The sequence below is a fragment of the Lynx rufus genome, unplaced genomic scaffold (genome assembly GCF_022079265.1).
Source record: "Lynx rufus isolate CCGP_SWC_20201006 ecotype Redwood Valley unplaced genomic scaffold, mLynRuf1.p SCAF_5, whole genome shotgun sequence".
NCBI classification, from domain to species: domain Eukaryota; kingdom Metazoa; phylum Chordata; class Mammalia; order Carnivora; family Felidae; genus Lynx; species Lynx rufus.
Window position 1 is genome coordinate 5,207,322 of NW_025814867.1, and position 24,512 is coordinate 5,231,833.

Sequence of the window (24,512 nt, forward strand, 5' to 3'; positions counted from 1 at the left end):
AGACAGAGTATGAGTGGGGGAGGAACAGAGAGAGAGGGAGACATAGAATCCGAAGTGGGATCCAAGCTCTGAGCTGTCAGCACAGAGCCCAACGCGGGGCTTGAACTCACAGGCCGTGAGATCATGACCTGAGCTGACGTCGGACGCTTACCCGACCGAGCCACCCAGGCGCCCCTTTTGTAATTCTTTTAATGTGTGGATCCTCTCTCATTCCTAATACTGGGAATGTATGTCCTCTCGTTTTAACCTCATCAGTGTGGCTAGAAGTTTATCAATAGTATTGATCTCAAAGAACTGACTTTTGGTTTCATTGAGTTTTCTCTATTGTTTCCCAGTTTTCTATTTCACTGGTATGTACTCTGATGCTTATTATTTCCTTTCGACTTATTTTGGGTTTAATTTGCTCTTCTGTTTCAAATTTCCCAAGGTGGAAGCTGAGGTCACTGATTTGACATCTTTCTTCTTTTCTAATGTAGGTGTTCAAGTGCCAATAAATTTCCTCTATGTGCTGCTTTAGCTGCCTCCCACAACTTTTGACAAGTCATTTTCGTTTTCATCCTGTTCAAAATATTTTATTTCCCTTTTGGTTTCTTCTTTGACCCACAGGTTATTTAGAAGTATGTTGTTTCCAGTGACTTGGAGATTTTCCAGTGACTTGATATCTGTTATTGATTTCTAATTTAATTCCATTTTGGTCAGAGAACATACTTGAATCCTTTTACATTACTGAGACTTGTCTTATGGCCCAGAGTCTGGTCTGTGCTGATCCGTGCACCCTTGAAAGGAATTTGTATTTTGGTCTCGTTGAGTAGAGTGTTCTAGGAATGGCAAGCATAGCAGGTTGACAGTGATGATCAGATCTTATGGATCCTGATTTTCTGTCTACTTGTTCCAGTTTATTTTTTAAAAAGGGTGGTATTGAAACCTCTGACTGTCATTGTGAACTTGTCTTTTTCTCTTTCCATTTCCATTAGTGTGGTCCTTCGTAGACTTTAAAGCTATTACTGAGTGTGTAAACGTTTAGAATCGTCAGGTCCTTTCATCAACTCCTCCATTATGAAAATTACTAACGATGTTGTGTAGGTTCCTAACATGCAAAAAAGTAAGATGTATGGCCACGGTAATGACAGAAGGGGAGAAATGAAAGACAATTTAGGCATCTTATTTTTAACCATGTATTTCAGTCTTCCTAATCCGATGATTTACCTGGAATGTCATCCAACTTATTCACCCTCCCCCGTCGCTTTAGTTATCAGTGAGGCAGTAGAACTATGAAAGCAAGTGGAGTTCTTAGACCTACACAGAAGGCAGGTGCCTCCACAGGGCCTCACCCTGCCCTGTTCAGCAGGCTGTCACCTCTCTGTTGAAATGGCCATCAGTGAGGAGGAGCAAGGTTTCCTTGTGGATTTCTGGGTGTTTTCTTTGTGGGAGATGGAGAATGAGTGTTAGATTTGGGGTTTCTCCCGTCGTCACGATCATGGTTTTGTGGTTGTTCACACAGCCACACCTCGTCTTCATTCTGCACCTCGCTGCGCTTCACAGACATCGCATTTTTACCAAGGGGAGGTCTGTGGCAACTGTGCAGAGCAAGTCTGGTGGCACCGTCTTTCCAGCAGCATGTGCTCACTCCGTGTCTCTGTCAGTTTGTTTATTCTCACAGCATTTCAGACTTTTTTGTTATTATCCTATTTGTGCACAATACAAACTGATCAGTGATTATAACTCAGTGGAAACTCAGATGATGGTTAGCATTTTTTAGCAATAAATTTAGCTAAGGTATGTACGTTGTTTTTTAAGACACAGTGCTGTTTCACGTGTAACAGACGTGTAAATGGAACTTTTATATGCACTGGGAAACCAAAAAATTCATTTTACTCCCTTTATCGTGGTCTGGAAGCAAATCCACAGCACCTCCGAGGCACGTACACCCGTGGCGGTCTCACGGGAGGGAATTCAGGCGCCACCGGGACGCACGGTTAACGCTTCTCCCTTCTAGGAGCCAGCGCCGCTCTTTGACCTGGCCATGCTCGCCTTAGACAGTCCCGAGAGTGGCTGGACAGAGGAGGATGGCCCCAAAGAAGGACTTGCTGAGTACATTGTTGAGTTTCTAAAGAAGAAGGCTGAGATGCTTGCGGACTATTTCTCCTTGGAGATCGATGAGGTATGTATTCTTCACGTAAGAGTCCAGTTCTGTAGTTGGTCCAAGACCAGGATGAAAAGGCTGCCCACCCCAGCACGGAGCATATATGTTCACATCTTCACTCCCAGCTTGCATTTCTGGGTTACACAACCGTTTTCTTACTCTTTCATGCCCATTTCTGTTCCCAGAGTGAAGGACTCATGTGAGGGAGAGCTGAATCCCACGGTCCCGCAGGCCACAGATTATGCCAAGCCACTTGCCTTCCTTGTTTCTTCATCTTATCCATTTAACCTTTGGGGCTTTCCATCTCCAAGTGTTGTTTAGTTGGTGAGCATATAGAAAGTAATAGTTGTTCTGCCTCATGTCAATACAGAAAGCTCGCTTTAAGTGCTTTGCTCTCCTGCCCCCAGGGCGCGGCCCAGTCAGGCACCTGGCCACCCAGAGTGCAGGGAGGAGGACAGGACCCGGAGGAAGCAGCGGGAAACTGAACTTGATTAACTGTAACCGTGTTATTTCTTGTCCCCTTGTCTTGGTTGGCCTCTCTTCCAAAAACGAGCAGGAAGGGAACCTGATTGGATTACCCCTGCTGATCGACAACTACGTGCCCCCTTTGGAGGGCCTGCCTCTCTTCATTCTTCGACTAGCCACCGAGGCAAGTGACCAAGCCGACCCCAGGTGTGTGGGCCGGAGGGAGAGGGCACAGGGCCACACCTTCATCTAGAAGGATGATGAAGAGGATAGAACAGCCCAAGGCCCCCTTCCCCCGCCTCCCCGGGCAGTACTCGGCAGTTACGCTGTAGATTTAACACCTAAGAAGTAACATTTGAAAAGCTTTAAGTGGTGTGCAATCTCCACTTGGAAATGAAAGGTGTGTATTAAAGCCAGTACATATGTTGAGGTGTCAAATTCTCTTTGGACCAGGTGAACTGGGATGAAGAAAAGGAATGTTTTGAAAGCCTCAGCAAAGAGTGTGCTATGTTTTACTCCATTCGGAAGCAGTATGTATGTGAGGAGTCGACCCTCTCAGGCCAGCAGGTACTGTGGTGATAATGCCCATCAGCACCCGGGACGGGCACGGGCCCTCACACCACCTTTAGGAGATGAAACTGGCCGTCCCCGAGTTCTTAGGATTTCACTGCACAGGAGGGTTGGACACGGCGGTCAGCTTTTATTCGTGAGTTTTGCTTCCTTCTGCTGGTCTGGAACGATGTCGCCGTCAAATGGAAGGACACAGGCCATCCCGAGGAGACATGGGAGGCTGTCTCCATCGTTAGCCCGTCGTGTGTCGCCTCCGCCTTCCGGTCCCACGTCAGCCTCCCCGCGCTTGCCCGGCTCTGGCAGCCTTCTGCATCCGACTGCCGCTCTGCCGGGAAAGCAGGGCTGTACTGGGGCGGCGTCCCTGGCCCTTCTTACGGATGGGCTCGGCTGGACACACAAGGGCCTGGGTGAATGCCCTGCTGACTGCTGCCATCCAGGCGTCGTCGTCAGGATCAGACATTATGTTAGAGCCCGCTATAGTAAACTTCCTCCCAAATGGAAACAGAGTTTCCATGCGAGCAAGTCTCTTCCCCGTGGCTCCTTTCTCACCTTCAGGCCTGTAGGCTCCCTTGAGAGGCTGGCCAAAGAGGATGTGTCACCAGCACTGGCTAGAAAGCCCGTTGTAACCAGCAAGACTTCCCGGGCCCAGTACACGTCAGCCAGGAAACCATGCGCGCCGGGATGTGAGCAGGGTGGACGGGAGGTTTGTGACATCTAACGTGTCTCTTCCAGAGTGACGCGCCCGGCTCCTCAGCAAACCCCTGGAAGCGGACTGTGGAACACATCATCTATAAAGCCTTCCGCTCACACCTTCTGCCTCCTAAACGTTTCACGGAAGATGGAAATATCCTACAGCTTGCCAACCTGCCCGATCTATACAAAGTCTTCGAGAGATGTTAAGCACCGTCACTCTTGGACTCGGGGGTGTGCGGTTCCTGCACTGTGTCCTGATGAGGGTAGGTCTAAGGCTGAAGACTCCCATCTGCCTTCTGACCCGCAGCATTCTTTCACCCTTGGTGGACTGACCAGAAATAAATTGTCAGACACATCCTAACACGATTCCTTTTTTTTTTTTTTTTTAACGTTTATTTATTTTTGAGACAGAGACAGAGCATGAACGGGGGAGGGCCAGAGAGAGAGGGAGACGCAGAATCCGAAGCAGGCTCCCGCTGTCAGCACAGAGCTGACAGGACTCTGAGCTGTCAGCACAGAGCCCGACGCGGGGCTCGAACTCACGGACCGCGAGATCGTGACCTGGCTGAAGTCGGACGCTCAACCGACTGCGCCACCCAGGCGCCCCTTTAATGTTTATTTTTGAAACACAGTATGTGTGCATGAGCAGCAGAGAGGCAGAGAGCCTGATGCGGGGCTTGAACTCACGAACCTCAGGATCATGACCTGAGCTGAAGTCGGCCGCTTAACCGACTGAGCCACCCAGGCGCCCGATTCCTTATTAATACTTGAGGGGCTCAGTCGGTTGAGCCTCCAACTTTGGCTCAGGTCATGATCTTCGCGGTTCGTGAATTCCAGCCCCGCATTGGGCTCTGTACTGACAGCTTGGAGCCTGGAGCCTGCTTCCGATTCTGTGTCTCCCTCTCTCTCTGCCCCTCCCCTGCTCGTGCTCTGTCTCTCAAAAATAAGTAAGTGTTAAAATAAGAATTACACTTGAAAGGTTCTGGATCCATTTTTACCTGTAATATACCTGGCTGTGTTAAAAAAAAATCCAAAAGTAGTTTGAAAGCCCTCTGGGCATCTCGTAATTCTAAAAATGCCCTGAAGATTTTACAGTTCTTGCTCTGGTTTGATTCTTTGTGTATTCTGGTAAATTTCTAATACTGGGTGATACAAATTATGTTGGTTCACGTGCCTTTTAAAACAGGTCCTGGGGGCACCAGGGTGGTTGAGTCGGTTAAGCCCCAAAACTAGAGTCCTGAACTAGAAGAGGCTCTGGTGACACTGAGAATGGAGAAAGGTGAATCGAGGATCTGTTAGCACCCTCAGTAACCTACGCTCATTAGTTTATTCGTAATGAAAAAACCTTGAGAAAAGACAGAAGTCCTTACGGAATCTGTAACTGGTGCACATTTTAAACCAGCCTTCTTTGTTAAGGGATGTGAACACTACCAGCTTAAGTTCTCATTATTCTGACCCGAAGGATGACGTAAAAATATAAACCCGAGCCGTGTGTGCCACTACCGTCAGATGCCTTTAATACTAGCCTGGTTCACAGAAATGTGCAGTGTGCACGGGAAGAACGCCTACAGTTTTGAGGTAAAATCCAGATGACAAGACTCAGTAAAGAACGTTCCATGGAAAGAACAGGGAACCGTCCCTTAAGAAAAAGTGGAACCATTCCCTTTGGAAGAGACAAATCTGTTGTATCACCAAAGAAGCAGGATCAGGTTCTACCACGTAGAACTTCCAAAAAGTTGACAGGGCATCTCAGCAGCGGCCCTCCGGGAGCCCAGCGGGGCACAGGCTGAGCGGCCCAGGCGGGGCGAGGAGGGGTCACCTCACGGTGTGCTGGCTCCAGCTGTGGGCCCCCACCCCTCCTACCCCGGGTGCCACTACTACGGCTGCGAAAGAAATATGTAGGAAATCCCCCCGGACTCACAACACCGGTTCCATATTTTAAAAACAAAAGGCTAACTGCTCTGAAGAGGGTAATTCGCAGAGATTTTCTTCACATCCGAGTTAGCTTCAGGATGTAATTCCGAGTCTAACTTTGTTATCTTACGTGCCCTAGACTGACTTATTAGACTTCTCGCGGTATTTGTTCCGAACATGCAACCGCCATCTCCACAAACACCTTGATTCTGAGGGCAGACGAGAATCACGGATCCTGCAAAGTGGCTCCATGATAAAAAGCCTCTTAAACTGGGTACGTTTAAAGACGCCACTGAAGTTCTTAAAAAGCTGTATATTCCAGGGGCGCCTGGGTGGCGCAGTCGGTTAAGCTTCCGACTTCAGCCAGGTCACGATCTCGCGGTCCGTGAGTTCGAGCCCCACGTCAGGCTCTGGGCTGATGGCTCGGAGCCTGGAGCCTGCTTCCGATTCTGTGTCTCCCTCTCTCTCTGCCCCTCCCCCGTTCATGCTCTGTCTCTCTCTGTCCCAAAAATAAATAAAAAACGTTGGGAAAAAAAAAAATTAAAAAAAAAAAAACAACTGTATATTCCAGATTTTCCGTGAGGAGGAGGAGAAGAGGGGCAGCGTAAGAGGGACGTGGCTGCCCCGATGTGTTGAAAGGCTCCCGTAACAAAATGTGTCAGGAGCCAGCTGTGGTCAGCAAGAGGGTGTGTTTAATAGGGTCTTGGGCCGACTTCCCCCCGCACCCCCCGCCGGGCTCGTCTGAGGTTTCATTCCACAAATCAGCAGCAGATGAGATACTTTACACGAGATACAGCACAGGCGATGTTGACGACAAAGGGCCCTACTCTTACCTTAAGAGCGTCAGGCTTTGGACTTCCCCGGCCACATGCAATAAAGCAAGTTTTAGATACACTCCCCGTATCCGTATTTTTTCTAACATTTTCTTATATAAATTTAAATATTTTACAAAAAAAGGCTTCTTCCTCCAAACATAGAAATTTGAGTGAAACATACATTCCCCACGTGTGAACCTGTTTCTTCACTAAAATATAAATGCTATCTGATACGAAGGGTAAGTGTCTTTGACCGCTGGAGAGGACTGAAGTCTGAATTGCACCGTGGAGAAGGCACTTGTGTTTCCCGAGGTCTCCAGCCAAGTATCTCACGGGGCGCTCACAGAACCGCCGTCCTCTCGCCATGACGAGAGCCCCGTCACGGAGGCCGCTGGGGGAAATGGTGAGTAAACTCGATTCTACAATTATGGAAATAAAAAGTAAAAACAGCACGGACCAGTTCTTAGTCTAGAATCAAATTACAAACGAAATCCAAAGCGTTCATTCATGAAGATTCAAACCTGTTTCATTCTCTCATAAATTATAAAATACAAAGGTGGCTATTTTACTGACAAGACTCAAACAGTACAGAAGGGGGTTTGTGTCAATGGACAGAAAGTCCCTCTGGGCGGGACCCCGGGCGCGGCTCCCGGGCGGAGGGGCGCCTCCTACTGCTGGGCCAGAAGTGCTGTCCTGTTGGCCTTCATCTTTTCCAGCCGCTTGGCCAGGTGGCTGTTGGTCATCTCCACCTCCTCGATCTTGTCCAGTGCCGTTCGTAACTGCGGACAGGGAGAGCCCGGTCACTTGACACGGTCACACACAAAACCCGGTGCCACTTCAATGCCCCTGTCTGCGAGACGGGACCCGCTGGCGGCGCTGAACGGGGACACTGAGCGTGGATCACAGAAAGGACAGACATACAGCAGGTGGAGGAACAGACCGGCGCTAAAACAAAAGGGAAACCTCTCCTCTTCCTTAGTCTCGAACTGACCGAAACATACAAGTAAATGGCAGTCACCGTGCAGGTCAAAACCCACCACGGAACAGGGAGAGACCCACCGCTGTTCCCTTAGGACTGGACCCAGGATTCAACTCCTGACGCCGCGAAGGATCTTTACGTTTTAGGAACGTGAGCGCGCAAAAGCAGGTACCTCTCGCTGTAGCTTCCTCTTCTCCGCCTTCAGTTCATCTTCCACTTTCTCCGCATTCTCGGCGGCGGTCTTATACCTCAGCACCTGGCCCTCGAGTCGGCTGACCTGTCAACGAGAGAACACGGGCCTCTGCTGACGGGCACCGGGAGCCCTTTGCTTGCAGCCACCATGGAAACGCAGCGTCATTACAAATCCCAAGTTGTCCCCTCACGGTGAGTCACAGGGCCTCTCAGAACCCAGCGGCTATTTATAGATGAGGAAGTGTCCCCTGAGAGGATTACAGCTGGACAGTCAACACAGGGCCAATTTCCCACGTCAGGTTTACGATGGACATATTGTTTAAGTGCCAAAGTAACACTGCAGGATCAGACACACTAATGGGAAAGCTTTTAGACTTCTTGAAACGTAGAATAAGGGATTTTCAAACTAAGAGACTTCCTGAAGTCCCCTGAAATATCTGGAAAAAACAGAATTACAGCTACGGTTTTCTACGTTTTCAATAGCGAACGGAAGGCTGAAGTGCCCTTCGGGGTCTCTTCTGCTGGCTTTCTTCTTTACTACAGAGCTTCTACAGAGATCCAACTGCAGAGACCCCCAACCCAAAGAAACCTAGGTACTCCTGGAGTCGGCCACTTAGATGTCGCAAGGGGACTTTAAATCTCTCGCCACCATACTGAGAAGGTACTTACGTTTTGTTCCAACGTGGTTATATCCTGTTCTGCTTTTGAAAGCTTAAATTTGTATTCACTAATTTGTCTATTGGCATCTCCTAGAACAGAAGAAGAGAATGAATCCTCTCCCGGAGGGAGTGAAGGTGTGACCCATGAGGTGCTGACACCCGCTGCAGCCCGGGAGAGGACGATGCGGTCTCCCAGACAGACACGAATGCCCGCAGGGCAGCCACGGCATCTCCAGCGGCCCGGGCCCTAGAACGAGTCTCCTGCGAGAAGCTCCGGCACCGATCCAAGCCTCCCTGGGGCCGGGGAGAAGAAAATGTACCCTTCACCCCACGATGTGCGTAGGCTGAACGTGGAGCAAGGAGCCCTGTCGGTGCCTCAGTGGCCCTGCCAACCTTGACCTGCTGACCCCCGTCCAGGAGCCTCCAGTTTCCTGTACCTTCCCGCCTCCCGGGTTCCCTCTTGCTGCCACACCTCGGGTGCCCCGCTCTCCCACCGCTGACTGAAGTCCCCAGCAACCTCCATCATGACTCTCCTTAGTCAACTGTGACTTCTTCCCTGTCGCTTTGATTTGCACTGTCTTTTCTAACACTGATCATGCCTCTGAACGCGGGCCCTGGCTCCGCCTCCCTCGGTCTATCTGCGTCTTGCCGAGGGCTCTGTGCGTGTGCTTAATAAACATTTGCTGAAAGAAATGCTTTTCAATAACATGTGCGTAATGTGATGGGTCGACTTCTAAATCATTACTTGTACTTCTGACCTAAGCAGCACATCATTTAAAACGAGAAGTTTAGAAATTCCCTCCAGCAAACCAAATTTAACAAAAATCACTCGCCGAGGACCGAGCGATCTTTGTAACATGGCTCCTCTAGAGAAACGCCATCCCTGGGCCGGCGGCCTGCTCGCAACCCCCCGCCTAGAACACAGCCTCCCTGCCCGTGGCGCCGGCCCGGCCCCGGGACCTACTCTGCATGTCGATGAACTGCAGGTCTGAACCGTTGTGCAGCCCCGCCAGGTCGGCCGCCGTGCTCTCGCTGCGGGAGCACCTCTGCCGCTCTTCCTCCAGCTGCAGCTTCAGCCTCCGGATCTGCGGCGGAAGGAGGGGTCCGTCACAAGATCCGAAGGACACCGCGGGCCCTCACCGGCCACACGGGTCGTGCACCCAGAACCGGAGTGCCCACCGCGGGGGCCACACTGCCAGAGGCGCTGGCGACAAGCTGTAAAGCAGCGTCAGAAGGAGCCCGCCCCAGGACCAGGTGTGCCGATCGCAGCAGCCCCATCGTGTGTAGGCGGCTGCAACAAGTCTTTTCAGTGTTCTTCACTACTTTCATCAAATTGCTTTTTTGTTTTTAACTCTTTTATTTATCTTGAGAGAGAGCGAGAACGAGCGAGTGCGCGCACAAGCGGGGGAGGGCCAGAGAGAACCCCAAGCGGCTTCTGCGCTCTGTGCTACGCCCAACGCAGGGCTTGATCTCACAGACCGGGAGATCATGACCGGAGCTGAAATCAAGAGTTGGGCGCCCAACCACCTGAGCCACCCAGGCACCCCTAAAATTCCATTTTTAATAAAATTCCAAGGGGAGTTAGATGCTTTTGCTTTGTCTTAGAATTAGGTTACATATTCTACGTTAAGTATTCAGGAAACTTAAATATTAAAACTTAAATTCATATTAAATATTAAAGTTGAGACGTACATTTAATTAATATATTAAATTAGGTATTCCATATTAACATTAAAACTTAAATACTGGCTTAAATATATTAGTATGCAAAAATAACTCCAAATCTGTTTTTGAGTTGGCTACATAGTTGATCTACCTTACTGTGCCCAAAATAAAGGATGCTTATAGTCACTTATTCGTAATAGCTCCACACTGGAAATAACCCAAATGTGACAGGAGGATAAACTAACTGTGGCACATCTAGACAGTGGAATTACTACCCAGCAAGGAGGGAGAGCGGAGTGTGCTGTGTGGAAGATGCCAGACAAAAGAAGAGTGAGTAAGTACATAGTGTAGAATTCTAATTATATAAAACTCCAGAAAATGCAGACTAATCCCCAGTGATAGACAGCAGACCAGTGGTTGCCTGGAGAGTTAGGGAGAGGGAGGCTCAGGAAGGAAGGTTCACCAAGGGACACAGAAACTTGAGCGTTACACATATTTCCACCATACTGACTGTGGTCGTGGTGTCACCGGTATCGTTAAGGGTTGAGTAGTGTCCTTGCAAAATTCATACGAAGTTCTAACTCCCGGTACCTCAGAATGTGAACTTACTTGGAAGTGGGAGTCCCTGAAGATGCACTTAGTTAAGTTGAGATGAGGTCATGCCGGAATAGAGTGGGCCCACAATCCAGTACGACTGGTGTCCTTACAAAAAGAATGCCATAAGAGACAGACAGAGGGAAGACGCTGTGGAGACACACAGAAGGCTGTGTACGGGCCACGGAATGCCAAAGTCTGCCGGCAAACCACCAGGAGCCAGAAGAGAAGTGTGGAACAGACTGCCCTTCGGAAGCCTCAGGAGGAACCAACCCGGCTACTGCTGCCTCACCTGGGGCATTTTCTAATCTCCAAAACTGCGTAGACAAGAAATTTCTGTTGCTCCGAGCCAGCCAGTTCGTGGTACTTTGTTATGGCAGCCGCGGAAACGAATACGGTAGCTACCTTTCTTTTTACCCTTTACACACAGGCCGCTTATTCCGTACCAGTTATACCTTCATAAAGCTGTAGGCTGCTTTAAATTGGCAAAGTGAAGAAACTAAAAAATCCAACAAAAAGGAACTCTGGGTTGGAAAAAGACAAGGCCCGGTGGAGACAGGAGCCCCGCACATGGGGAACAAGGAGATGGGGCGAATGGACATGTACCCCATGCTCAGGCCTCCGGTGCAGCCTCAGTTCCCAGAATGCTGATGGCGAGGCTGGTACCCGCACACGGGAGACCCGGGCACGTCTCCCTAGAAGACCATCTGCCTAGTGTAAAGTTAAGACCGACATACCCGAACGAAACACCCTGCCACATCAACTTCACCAAGATACTGACATACGCTTAAAGCTTCCCACTGGCATTTTAGCTCTCCCTGAAACGTAAGGCCGAATGATACACATAAAACAGCTGTTTGGAAAGGAACTATGCAGACAGAAGAAATCAGAAAACAAAGCAATGAGCTATCAGGATAAGTGAAAATAACTGCATCCTGGAAATGACTGCAGAAACCGAAACCCAACAGAAGAATTCAAAGATAAAGTTAAGAACGTTTTTTAAAAAGTAGAGCAAAAGAGGGGTGCCTGGGTAGCTCAGTCAGTTAAGCATCCGACTCGATTTCAGCTCAGGTCATGATCTCATGGTTTGTGGGTTCGAGCCCTGTGTTGTGCTCCTCGCTGACAGTGTGGAGACTACTTGGGTTTCTCTCTCTTTCCCTCACTCTCTGCCCCTCCCCCACTTATGCACTTGCTCTCTTGCGCTCTCTCAAATTAAGTAAATAAACTTAAAAAAAAAAAAAAAAAGCGAAAGAGATCAAAAGGGATGGAGAAACCAGAGAAACAAAAAGGTTAAAACACTGGTCCCAGGGGTCTATTGCCCCCTCCCCCAGAAATCAGAGCCATGTTTCCCCAAATGCCTATTACTCTTATCAGCAGAGGTCTGGGGAGCACCACAGCTCAGAACTACGATGGGGAGCTGCCTCTGGGACCAAGATGTGAGTCTCTCCGGGCCTCCACCATTCATCATCAAGGGTCAAGGGTGAACGCGATGATCAGGGGTCCAGGTGGAAGAGAAGGCTTCCCTCGCTGTGACCCCATCAACAGTGGCCAGGGGAATCCTCGAGGACCAAGTACGCCACTCCCCCAATGGGGAAAGGGCGAGCTCTGCACTGGGAGGAAAGCCATGCTTCCCAGACACTTCCACCCTTTCAACACAGACGGTCGCCATCACCGTCTGCCTTGACTGAACCAGGACTAGTCTTTCATTATCCCCATCATCGTCACGTCCATCTCAAGAACAGTCATCCTCTTCTACGCTCTTTCCTAAAGGGCTCTGTACAACTCCTCCTCACCCTTCCCAAAGGCTGGAACTCTGGGTTACCATTTCCCCCTCATCCTCGGTCTCTTCTCGGAGCCTTCTCCTCACCTAGTGCGCTAGCAGAAAAACGCTCTCCCCTGAGAAGCTCCCTCTGCAGCCCTCTGGCCTTCTGGAGATTGCTTCCACAGTCCTCCTACCACTGAGCCTGAGAACAGAACACATGACCTGCTTTCTGTGCTGTGTCCCAACTATTCTCCCTCGGTGCTCCCCAAAACTCCTCTTTTCTGACCTCTTCCCCTCTAATTCCACACACCTGCCACCCCTCCTCACTGCCAGTGCCCCACTCCTGCTTCACCGTTTAGCTCCTGAACCTCACTCCCTCGAGAATAGCCTTGGCAATTTCAAGATACATGTAAGTAGAGGAGTGCTCTACAACTGATGTCAGTTTCTAGAAAACCTCCTCTCCAAGGATCCTGCCATCTATCCCTTCTTGCCCTCACCACTCTCTCACGGTCACATACTAGATCTCCTGCTAGATGAGGGTAGTCCCTGCATAAGTCAGTCCCATTCTTTTCTTTCTAACCTCTGTTGCCGATCTTTCCAGCTCCCTCTCTCAGGACCCAGAATCCCCAAAGCCTTCAATCCCACCGGCACCTCCCATCTTCTTTCCACTGGGTCCTGACATCTTCCCCGGATTACCCATTAGCGTCATTACCCACCTAATCTCTGGGGCCATGGTTTTCCGCCCTCACCTCCTCTGCCCAGTTACACTCCCTGGTAAAATCCAACTCCACCCACCCATACCGGCACCTGTGCCACTCAATGTGACTGCAGACACACACGCGGTAGGCGTGTTCACACAAACCTCTGACATCCCGGGTAACCGACATGCTCGTTATGTGTGCTGTTTACTGTCTGCTCTTCTTCCACAGAATGTAAGGGCTACTCGTGCAGGAATTCTTTAACTGCTGTGTTCACTGAAATATGCCAAACGCCTGCTAAACAGTGCACTCTCTTTAAACATTTGAAAAGACTGAATAGGAGTCAGTCATTCTAGGAGAAGAGAAGATGGGAAGGGAGCAGATCAGACAAGAAATTTCCCCAGGATTGAAGGACAGGAATTCCTACAACTGACAGGGGCCCATAACACGCATGACAACTCCAAACCACATCACTGTGAAACTTCCAAACACTAAGGGAAAAGTGTGATATAAACAGCCAGAGAGGGTTCTACAGAAGGAGTCACATACAGAAGATGAAAAATCAGAATGCCCTTGAAATCTTTAACAGCCATACCGGAAGCCAGAGAACAATGAAGCAACTTCTTTAAAAAAAAAAAAAAAAAAAAAAGAAGGAAAATGACTGTCATGAAGAATTCTATACCTAAACTGTTAATCAAGTGAGAGAGTAAAATGAAAACATTATCAGGCCTCCAAAGTTAAGAAGACTTTACAGCCCATATACACCTTTCTCAGGAAGTTACTGGGGGACAGACCAAAAAGAGAACGAATAAAAAAGGAGGAAGTCATAAGGCCTTGCAAAAGGGAATCCAACCTGAGCCACAGCAGAGGAAAGCCTAGGTGGCAACAAAGGGCAGTCCGGCTCTGCACGGAGGGAGCAGGCCATTAAGTTCCCAGGGGCACAGGTCGTGCTCCAAGAATCAAGGAGTGGAACTGAGGGGCGCCTGGGTGGCTCAGTCAGTTAAGCGTCTGACTTCGCCTCAGGTCATGATCTCGTGGTTCGTGAGTTCGAGCCCCACGTCAGGCTCTGTGCTGACGGCTCGGAGCCTGGAACCTGCTTCGGATTCTGTGTCTCCCTCTCTCTCTCTGCCCCTCCCATCTCATGCTCTGTCTCTCTCTCAAAAATAAGTAAACAAAACAAAACAAAAAAAAAGTGGAATTGAGAGAATACACGGTGGATCTGAAAACGCTAACAGCAGATTTCACTACCGTTGCAGACTCTGTAGCCAAATTGGTCATAAATACACAGGAAACCAAGCAAAGGAAAAGCAAAGGCATGCTATGAACTCTGGGGGAGCCGGAGCCTCGAAGGAGAGGGAAGGCACCCCTGGAATGTGGCCGGGCTCCAACGGCGAGCGGCGCTCGCAAGTCCTGATAAAACGCGCGGGCCGGGCGTGCCGTTCCTTCCGGAGGAGGATGGGGGCACAGGACAGAAGGCCAGATGGGAGCTTCTACAGAGGGAGGCCAACAGAGAATGCCCAGAAGCAACTGAGCGTGTGGGACGGGGATGCACAAGAGCAGTACGCATCGAAAGACTCTGCCAGACCAGGTGGGCACGGTCAGGGCTGAGGGTGGGGAGGCAGGCAGGGAGCTCCTGTCTTCACTACAAGCTCTGTGAAACTATTTAACTCCTGCGACTCCATGTCCTGTAAATTTTTTTAAAAGAACAGGAAACAACAAAGAGACGAAATGGGCATCATCTTTTTACCCTTCAAATGTTGCTTGAGTACTGATGTTTGAAGCAAGCACCCTTCTTTCTTGTGTACATTTTAATTCGCTAACGTTTTACCCTGTGATTTAGTCCGTTACGACCAACATTACCTTCCAATGAGAAGAATGCCTTTACCTGTGATAGTAGCTCTTCCTTTTCTCCAGCAAGTTTTCGTAGCCTGACGTCTAAAAAAATTGGAAAAGGCTGTAAACCAAATTTGTAATGATACAGTACTGGAACAATTAAAAGTAATTCTTGAAATTCAAAAACAACAAACATTATCTGATAAACAGCTCACAGCTTTCTATTGAAGAGCTTCGAAGGAAATGCTTCAGTTAATGGTATTAAGGAAAAGTACTTAAATATTCAACACATATTTCCACACAGCTGATAGTTATCAAGGCACTAAATACAACATTTGCTCCAAGGGCAGTGATTTTCCATTTAAAGACAAACCAAAGTACAAAGGCCGCTTCCTTGTTTCAAAATGTGCAAGCTTTCACCGCGTAGGCAGACGACTCGAGCTGCCGGGGTGTTCTCGCAGGCTTGATGAAGCCTCACAGGAGCAAACGTGATGTGGGGGAGAGGGGGCCTGGGCGCGGAGGCTGGACAGGGGAAGCAGGAACTCGGTGCCGAAGAAGCCAAAGGCCCACGCGGGCCAGTGGGGGCACACGGGGACCAACCCTGAGCCGAAGGCTGTCAAGGGCTAATCCGAGGCACGGCAGCTGGATCGCCGGGGCTCGCTCGCTCCCGGCCCGAGAGGAAGACGGCTGCTTCCCCGGCATGCATCAAAACTGGATCCTGGGCGCCTGGGCGGCTCTGGCGATTAAGCGTCCAGCTTCGGCTCAGGTCACGATCTCGAGGCTCGTGAGGTCAAGCCCAAGCCCCGCGTCGGGCTCTGTGCTGACAGCTCGGAGCCTGGAGCCTGCTTTGGATTCTGGGTCTCCCTCCCTCTCTCTGCCCCCCCACACTGTTCGTGCTCTGTCTTTCCCTCAAAAACATTTAAAAAACAATTAAAAAAGAAAACCACTGGATCTTGGACTGAGGGAGGACCACAGATGAGTAGAAGCAGCAGCCGACATCAAGCCAGCACCTCCCACAACCAACCGGGGTCACAGCTGAATGCAAGTGCTGGTTTCCTCAGCACCTTTCAGATCAACAGAGGACACCCTGAGCTGCCCCCAGCATTCAACGCATTCTCTAGGGCGGCTCCCACTGCCTCGCCCGCATCTGCTGTATCAAAGTGCTCTGTTTCTGCAATTCTGTGCATCAGAGAATGTGCTTACTAACTCTAAAAACGTTCCACTCCTCTGGGAAACCTACAATATCTATGAAAACGAAAAAAGATTTTTTTAAACAAAAAAGTGAGCTGATGATAGAGTTTCTGCCATTTTCCTTCCTCTAGAGCAGGATCTTAGCGGAGCCAATGGATGCACACCCGTGTGGTTTCCCGGGAGAGGGGTTACGGAAGTCTCGAGGGCTTAAATTTAAGAGGCTTAGATGTCAAGAGGCCCAGAGGCCCTGCTCTGGAAAGAACACTCCTGTAAGACCTGTCTTCTTGGTCATCTGCGGTGGCAAAGAGCTGCAGAACCGCAGGATAAGGAGCAGAGCAGAAAACCAGATTCTCTAGGAAGAAGAAACTTAAAACATACTTGGGAGCCGCCTACCAGCCCCCTGGTTCCCTGGGGTGCCTGTGCTGGATTATCTCCTCCAGGAAGATTCGTATTTAGGTGAAAAAGCAATGTGTATACACCAACAGTGCCTCTCCCCAGGAGCCTTACAATGACCCAGATGCTGGTTTCCCAAGGTCAAGGATGCCTGGAGACAACGTGCCCAGATTTCTTCCTGTTAAGGATTTAGATACACCTCAGATGGCCCTTGTGTCGTTTTTGTTTTCCAAGATGGGACATGAATAAGCCGGAAGTCTTACGGGGACGACATTAAATCCCAGTCGACACAGCAGCGGCCGGTGCCTTACCTAGCGGACCTTCTCCTGCAGACTCCAAGACCTGAGCAGCCTCCTGGGACACCACAGTGATGGCTCCAACCACCGGTTCATGATGGACGTCACCATTGGGGGTGCCATCAGGGATTATAACTAAGCCATGCTTCTGTGGAGAAGGCAAAACCCACCGTCACAAAACACGGCTCACGCAGAGGTGGTACGTCCTGTGACAGACAGGACGTGTGCCACGGGTAACACCTGGTGAGAACTAGTTACGTGGAGCAGAGCTCTGCGGAAGAAGTGGCTTACTCCTGTCTACCGTGCACTGAAGAATGAGCACTGGTTTGTCTTTGGGCTAGGAAAGATAACCAGATGAGAGGGAAGAATAAAGCAGCGAGGGACTTAACTCCGGGCCAAAGCTAACGTACCTCTCCTGTCTTCACCGTCTCCTTCGGGTCAGCCAGCTGCTCTCTGAGCGCATCTCGCTCATTCCTAAGGCAGGCAATGTATTCTCTCTGTTTCTCTAGGGCCTGGTTTTAGACAGGGTAGCAAGGGAAAGAATGGCACAGAAAAAGAGCGAGTGAAAGAGGGAGCAGAGAGCACTAATTCAAACAAACACAGATAAGGGCATAAAAGACGAGGGAGCAGTAAAAGCTTGGGAACCGGCAGTTAGGTAGACACGGGAGGAAATACAAGGTCTTGGGGACACACGTCTCCACAGGAGAGTTTTAACAGAAACTGGTTAATCGTGCATAAATTCGCCAAAGCATGCTTATCCCATCAGGCAGGAGAGCTGATCTTTCTTTCCCAGTCGATGAAAAGAAAAGAAAAAAAAAAAAAAAAACAGGAAAAGGAAGATGAAGACAGCAATAATATTAAAATGAAGTTTTCCTTACTGATCTCCTTACTACATTTTCATCTGGTGACCAACACAAACAAATACATCTCACGTTTAACTAAAATACTTCATTCAAGAACATAGTGAGGTTTAATTCAAAAAATTAATTTAATTTAAACTTTTTTTAAGTCAGAAAATTTCAATGGCCCTGGAAGAAAAAACACCAGTATGCACAAGGTATTTTAATTCAATACTGGCCGTAGTGATTGTTCTCTAAGCAGTGTGGCAAAATACTCCTCAGATACCACCTAATTCAAAATAGCGAACCTCCAAAGGGATCCCCAAGGACCTGTTTTTTGTTAATTTACTTGAATACAATTAAGAATCATCTGGTGTTCTGATAACGCCTTTCTGAATGTGAAAACCGAAACTAAAATACTGACAAAACCAAAGGAGTCCGCGTACGGAGCGCAGCAGAATAAGGGTTTGGGGATCAGGCTTTGGAGTGGTGGCAGGTCCCGACTTACCTATGCCTCAGACTCCCCATCTGAAAAGCAGAAGGGACAACAGCAGCCCCGCCCCAGGTACACGGTGTGGGCACCGCTGCAGCACCAGAGCCCCGGGGAAAGCTCCGGAAAAGCCGCCCCCCGCCCGCCGTTTGCACCTGGAGCCCCCCACCACTGCCTGGACCTCACAACCGTCGGAGCTGAGGAGCCGAGGGTGGCGGTGGGAGAAGCGGGCATGCAAGCGGGAGAAGCAGGTGACAAACCAAACCTGCCCCAGGTAATGAAATAAGCCAGACTTCAAAACGTACCCCAGGCAAGCAGTCTATGCGGACAGCTGACGGGTGACTATTTTTAAAAAGCCTCTCTCTACACGTGTTTGTATATTTAATATTTTCTACCCACAACCCCATTCATTAATCCAAGAAATGAAACTACAACAGGTAACCCTGCTCTCTCGGTTTAGTGGGCTAGAAATGAGCCAACTGCTTCATTACTGACTGGGGAACAGGTGGACGATGTTCTAAATCCTTATAAATCCTACTGTGCACCCAAACTGGCAGTCAGTAAATAAGGGATGCTAGCAATGACCTCTGTGCAGCTCCAACTATACAGCAGGCGCTGCTACAAAGACATAAAATCTGCCCTAATATGTTTACATATATAATCTCTCCCTTATATATCCTGTACTTGTGTTATCCCCATTTCACAGATGAGAAAATTGAGGCCCAGAGAGGTTATGCTTTTCTTGCCCAAAGTCCCAGTAAGTGCCAATGCCAGTTCTTTTCAGTTCCAAAGCCTTTGCATACTTTTTCTGTATCACAGCCCTAAAAAAGCCACAATTACGTTTCCTTACTGTCGTCTCAATGTTGCTGGAAAAGCAGTGTATAAGGGCAAGTCCTACTCCTTGCTCACCCAAACTGCAACGTCAAGGTCTCATTTCTTTTCAACAATTTACATTCACACCATATGGTGTGTCTTAAGTCTGCCTATAAGTTGATACTTTGAGTTGCTAGCATCATGAGGCATTTACCCTGACCCTCCACGCTAATACTCCCATGCCATTCCATTAATGACAAGTGTCACATCAGGACAAAAAAGCACAAGCAATACTTTCCCACCATCTGTTGACAGACACCCGGACCTCCGCTGGGTTAGAATCCGTGGGTTATTGGTATCTGCGTGCACAGTTACGCGTGCATCAGCACACACAGCTGGGTCAGTGATCACGGCCACGACATGCTCCACAGAAACACCACCACTGAACATACACGGTCTCTCAGGAACAGACCAATTTGAAACTGGACATTCTAGCAAATGCCGGTACATGCCATTCGCTCCTCTTTCTACGTCTTCTGGCAATGGACAGCTTTACTTTTGGACTTTTTAAACTTCGTCTTCCCATAATTATGGACGGGAAAATAAAATACATCCTATAAGTTCTCCCACTTCACCACAAAGTTTGGAGACTACCAAAATACCTTATAATTGGAACAAATGTACTCACGCCAGATCTGAAATCCTCTGTAGTACCTGACCATAAAACCACTACCCTGTGTTTGCATTCAGTAATAGCTCATACAGCAGATTTTTTTCTTAGGGTAAAAAGTACATGCTTGCGGAGATCTAAAGAATTCTTTACCCCTGACCTAACCTCAAATTCTAGTGTCAAGAAGTCTGGAAGATACGTATAACAGACTGCACTTTTGGGCAACAGGTTAACTCTCCATATAATTGCACAGGGGCAGAAATATCTTTCGTCAGAGTGGGAGTGAGTCTCACACTGGGCTATCTAGATCGAAAAGTCCTTTGGATGCATTTATTCTACATGTAGCCACCTGGCACTTAGAGCTGCTTTCGGGCTGTGTGCATGACTACAAGGATCAATGAAGGAAGAACTAAAGAGAACCAAACTGTAGCATGAAAATAATGGCCATGTTCCCTTATTAAGTTACTAACTTGAAATCTTGAAAATGAAGCTAGAGGCAAGTGGTGCATTAGGGAGTCACTGACTGTTGAAAACGCGTCTTGGGTAAGTCATGGGAGGACCACATAAGGATGGCTATCGGAAAAACGGAAAACAGGTGTCGGTAATGGAACCCCTACGCAGTGCTTGATGGGAATGTGAAATGGGGCAGTGGCGGTGGAATACAGTGTGGCTGGTCCCCAAAAAACTTAAACACACCATCGCCATATTATGCAGCAATTCCACTCCTGGGTATACAGCCGAAGAAACGAAAGCAGGGTCACAAAGAGGTATTTGCCAACTCATGTTCACAGCAGCATTATTCACAACAGCCAAAAGGTGGAAGCCAACCACGGGTCTGTCCACCAACAGACGAGCGGATGAACAAAACGTGGTGCATCCGGACAACGAAATATTTCTCATTTGGTCTTAAAAAGGAAGGGCATTCTGACACCTGCCCCACCACAGAGAAGCCTTGAGGACCCGATGGGAAGTGAAATAAGGCAGTCACAGAAGGACTGTCTGATTCCGTCTGATAATTACGTGAGGTGCCTAGAGCAGTAAGTCCGTAGAGACGGAGCGTGGAATGGTGGCTGCCGGGGGCTGGGGAGGAGGGGGGGGGAGTTGGCGTTTAACGGGCACAGTTTCAGTTGCGCAGGGCGAAGGAGCCCTGGAGACGGACCGTGGTGACGGTAGCACAACACTGTGGACGTACTCAGGACCACCGAACTCGATGCCGAAAACTGGTTCAAGTGGTAAGCTGTACGTTATTTGTACTTTACCATAATTTAGAAACTTTCCAAAAAAGTCAAAGGAGGGACCAACTACTAATACATGCAACTTGGGTGAATCTCAAGGGAACTGTGCTGAGGGAAAAACATAACCCCAAAGCGTTAAATACCGTATGATTCCATTTCTGTGACAGGGCTCATAATGGCCAAATCACAGAAATGAGAACAGATTGGCGGCTGCCAGGGCTCGGCAAGGAGTAAGGGAGGTGGTGGACAAGGCCACGAAAGGGCAACTGGAGGGATCCTTCGTGGTGATGAGAATGTTCTGTGCTTTGCCTACATCAAGGTCAATATCCTGGCTGTGGCACTTTGTAAGACGTGACCTTAGGGGAAAAGTGGATGAAGGGCATACAGGATCTCTCTGTATTACTTCTCACAATTGCATGTGAAGCTACAATCACCTCAAAAAAATTCTTTAAGTGTAACTTAAAAAAAAAAAAAAAGCCAAAGGAACACATCATTATATACCACACAGAAAGAAGATAGCCACTTAAGTCATTCAGTAATGCCAGGAAAACTTAAAAGTCAAAAAATCTGTGTCTCAACTATCAGCATATCTTTTTGGTCGAAAAAAATTTTTGTTTTATTTTGAATAGCTATTTTATTGGACTGTGTGGGTTGGGGTTTTCCTATGGCTGATCCAAAATAATCAGTTTAAATACTAAGATAATTACACAAAATGGAAATCATGGACCTACAGATCTGTGCTAAAGAAAATCATGGAAGGTCCTAAAAGAAGACCATTCTGGATAGTGACCAGACTTCAACCAAACTTTCAAACTACTCCTTAGTGCCACACATTTTTCACATCTCATTTTAAATTCCCCAAGTAAAAATTTCAATGAGATCAGCAGATGACAATCAAAATTTCCAAACTCTTGACTGTTGTTAATTTATATTCCAGAAGGCTCTTCTAATTTGGGGTGGAATTTTAGAAACCCCATTATTTAAATATTAGAAATTCTAAAAAGGTAGCTTCATTTCTTTCAAACTTTTGGTCTACCAAACTCTTAAGAAGTAATTTTGTTTCCCATGTGTTCATTCCTAAGAGGACAGGTCCCTGGAGGGATGAGGAGCACCCGGGAGCCCTCCCAACAATGAAGGACATGGACCCAGAGGGCTTCTCGTCCCGGGTCCACGCAGGCGCTCTTGGGGGCCTGTGCCAGCCTCCCCCCACGCCACCAAACCCTGTCAAGCAGAAAAGGCTTTTTCACCAGGGTCTCGGGGCAGGGGCTTCCTCTGCCTGCCGCCTCCCCCGCAGCCCCTTCCTGACGAGGAAGGCGCTGCCCTGGCAGCTGTGGCTGCGCGGAACCCCCGCCGCACGACCCGGAGTCCACGCCGGGAGACGGGGCACGTGTCAAAGGGGTGACACAGGACGAACTGGGGGGCACTTTTCCAGCCTCCCGTGTGCCTGGAATCTACCTGAAGGCCTTAGGGCAAAAGCACTGAGGACTTTCCCCATCGGGGCCCCTGCTTTGGGGAGTCATGGGGCCGTAATTAGAGATGACGTCACAGTTTGGCAGCCCTGGCCAATCTCACATTCCTATCCACTTCCGTAACGACGATGATGTTAATCTCCCCCTATTTTATTCACCAGGGATTTATGGGATACTAATTACTTGTCCTCTACCCCCCACTCAACGTTCTCTCGCTTCTCATCCAAAATTCTTGCAATGTAAGGATATCAAGTTACCCACAGAGTTTGAATTAAACGCCTGTGGCTGCTTCTGGATAAGAATCCTGGGGAAATAAACTTCCCTAGAAAGTTCCTACTTGTAGGTTTCAGAATCCCACAGCCAGCTAGAAAGAAGAGTTCCTTCCAGGCACGGTATCAGGTTTCCCCCTGGAAGTTTTGTTCTTCTTCTGCTTTTACTCACATTTCCGTGCATAAATGCTCAAAGATAACCCAAAGGACGGATTTTTAGGAACCTCTAGGTTAAATTCTATTGGTCTGTTCCTCATCAATGAGCTTCAGACCAAAGCCCAACGTCATCTCGTACCCTAATGTTTTTATCTTTCCAAAGAAGTGTCTCCTGGAGGTCAAACACCTCTTTTGTCATGGTGTCTATTTTCTGCTGCATTCGTTGATTCTCCTGCAGAGGAAGAGGGGAGAGAAGTAATAAAAAAGCAGAAAGAAAAATGGAGGGGGTCAGAGGGAGGCAAACAGAACAGAAATAAAGCTGGTAAAGAAACTTTAAAAAGGGAGAAAGAAAGTCTGCGATCAACAGGAAAAGCCAGAGTTGCTTGCTAAAGGGCAAGATGACATCCCGTGTCTCGGCGACACGACTCCCCCTGGCTTGCCACAAGGAAACCGGGAGTAGCTGTTGCAACCACAGCTATGGGGCAGCAGGCCAGGCGGGGCTTCTGTGTGCATGCGGCCCCGCGTGTGCTCCTCTGGTAACTGACTCTCCCCAACATGGAACGACTGACGTTTCTAGAGAGGGAGACGCAGATTTGCTTATGGACAAATGATCCTTATCACCGAGAACAAGCAGTGGTTTTAAACTTCCTTTTTTGAAGCACAGCTGAAGAATACAAGGGAGCCGTATCTCAGCTGAATCATTCTGAACTTGTCAGCGGAACCTACGATAGCAAGAGTATCATGAATTGAATAAACAGTCCTATTGGTTTTTAGAAACACTGGAACGCCGTGTCCAGCGATTCCTAAACAACTGTCCTCCTCAGGCAATGAGGCTCAACGTGTATCCTTTTGTATTTAACAGGTTTGCTTTTAAAAATTACTGGCAAATTACCATCTCCTACCTTCTCAACTTACACATTTCTCATCTACTTAACCACGCAAGACCTCAAAGCATTATTTTGTCACATTCAAGGTTTGGCAGTTATACGTAAACATGGGTATTCACATCTGAGAGATGTCAATTCTAAACATAAAAACTCCCAAAACTAAGGTTTTTTTAAAGTTTGTATATCCAGCACCCCCGGCTTTTAGAGAAACCACGGTGACAAGTTACAGGAACCAAGCATTACAATTCCTCTTAAGCACAATCACCAAATTAAAAGCTAGAACAGAATTGGTTAAAAGCTTAACCAATTCTGACTTAAGCTACTGAATTTGAGAGGCAGCTGCCAAAGCAGTTTTACTATTCTTTCCAGATCAAAAACGGGAAAAGTATATATCTTAATTAGAAGAAGAAATAACAAGTGGCTGGCATACTGACACAAAAAACACAAAAGGGCAAAAAAGGAGAGGAATTCCCATTATTTTCGAACACCAGCAGGATGCACAATTTAGACATTATGCTCCATGCCATAAATGGAAAAACTAGGACAGCTAACTTCACATGTCATCTGATATTTTCAAAGGGTTGTCTGTGTCCGTGTTTAGATTCACAAACTCCACCCGCTTTCGGCAGGCTACATTCACTTCTTCTCAAGGATGAAGAGAAGTGACACAGATCCACAGACAAAAAAGCAGGCATTTCTTTTCCTCTATGAACTGGTTTCTTAACTGACTTACAGGGTGAGGGATTAGGTGAGGCGGGTCCATGGGGGAAAAGAAACAGAGGGGGCAGGGCGGGTGCTGAGCGACAGGAAGGTGGACAAGCA

The 24,512-nt window shown here is 48.3% G+C and overlaps 2 protein-coding genes across 9 annotated transcripts in view; one reads left to right on the forward strand and one right to left on the reverse strand.

Annotated features, from left to right (window-relative positions):
* Positions 1 to 9,119, forward strand: part of MLH1 (mutL homolog 1) — a 48,821-nt gene extending 39,702 nt beyond the window's left edge. The window contains exons 16-20 of one of the 2 annotated variants that reach the window (XR_006965737.1): positions 1,997 to 2,161; positions 2,700 to 2,792; positions 3,062 to 3,175; positions 3,911 to 4,134; positions 8,525 to 9,119. Coding sequence is in view for 1 of the 2 variants with exons in the window: in XM_047099945.1 (XP_046955901.1) it covers positions 1,997 to 2,161; positions 2,700 to 2,792; positions 3,062 to 3,175; positions 3,911 to 4,078 (540 nt within the window). In the remaining variant the exon portion in view is untranslated. Of the gene's footprint in view, positions 1 to 1,996; positions 2,162 to 2,699; positions 2,793 to 3,061; positions 3,176 to 3,910; positions 4,250 to 8,524 lie in introns of those variants that run through there. The other variant, XM_047099945.1, reaches the window with a different exon arrangement.
* LRRFIP2 (LRR binding FLII interacting protein 2) overlaps positions 6,458 to 24,512 on the reverse strand; it is a 106,030-nt gene continuing 87,975 nt past the window's right edge. For 6 of the 7 annotated variants that reach the window (XM_047099946.1, XM_047099949.1, XM_047099951.1 and 3 more), the window contains 6 exons: positions 16,878 to 17,010; positions 15,035 to 15,084; positions 9,395 to 9,515; positions 8,441 to 8,520; positions 7,752 to 7,856; positions 6,458 to 7,379 (listed from right to left, as the gene is read on the reverse strand). In XM_047099946.1, coding sequence (XP_046955902.1) covers positions 7,269 to 7,379; positions 7,752 to 7,856; positions 8,441 to 8,520; positions 9,395 to 9,515; positions 15,035 to 15,084; positions 16,878 to 17,010 — 600 coding nt within the window. In that variant the 3' untranslated portion in view covers positions 6,458 to 7,268. Of the gene's footprint in view, positions 7,380 to 7,751; positions 7,857 to 8,440; positions 8,521 to 9,394; positions 9,516 to 15,034; positions 15,085 to 16,877; positions 17,011 to 17,272; positions 17,375 to 22,942; positions 23,036 to 24,512 lie in introns of all 7 variants that reach the window. The other variant, XM_047099953.1, reaches the window with a different exon arrangement.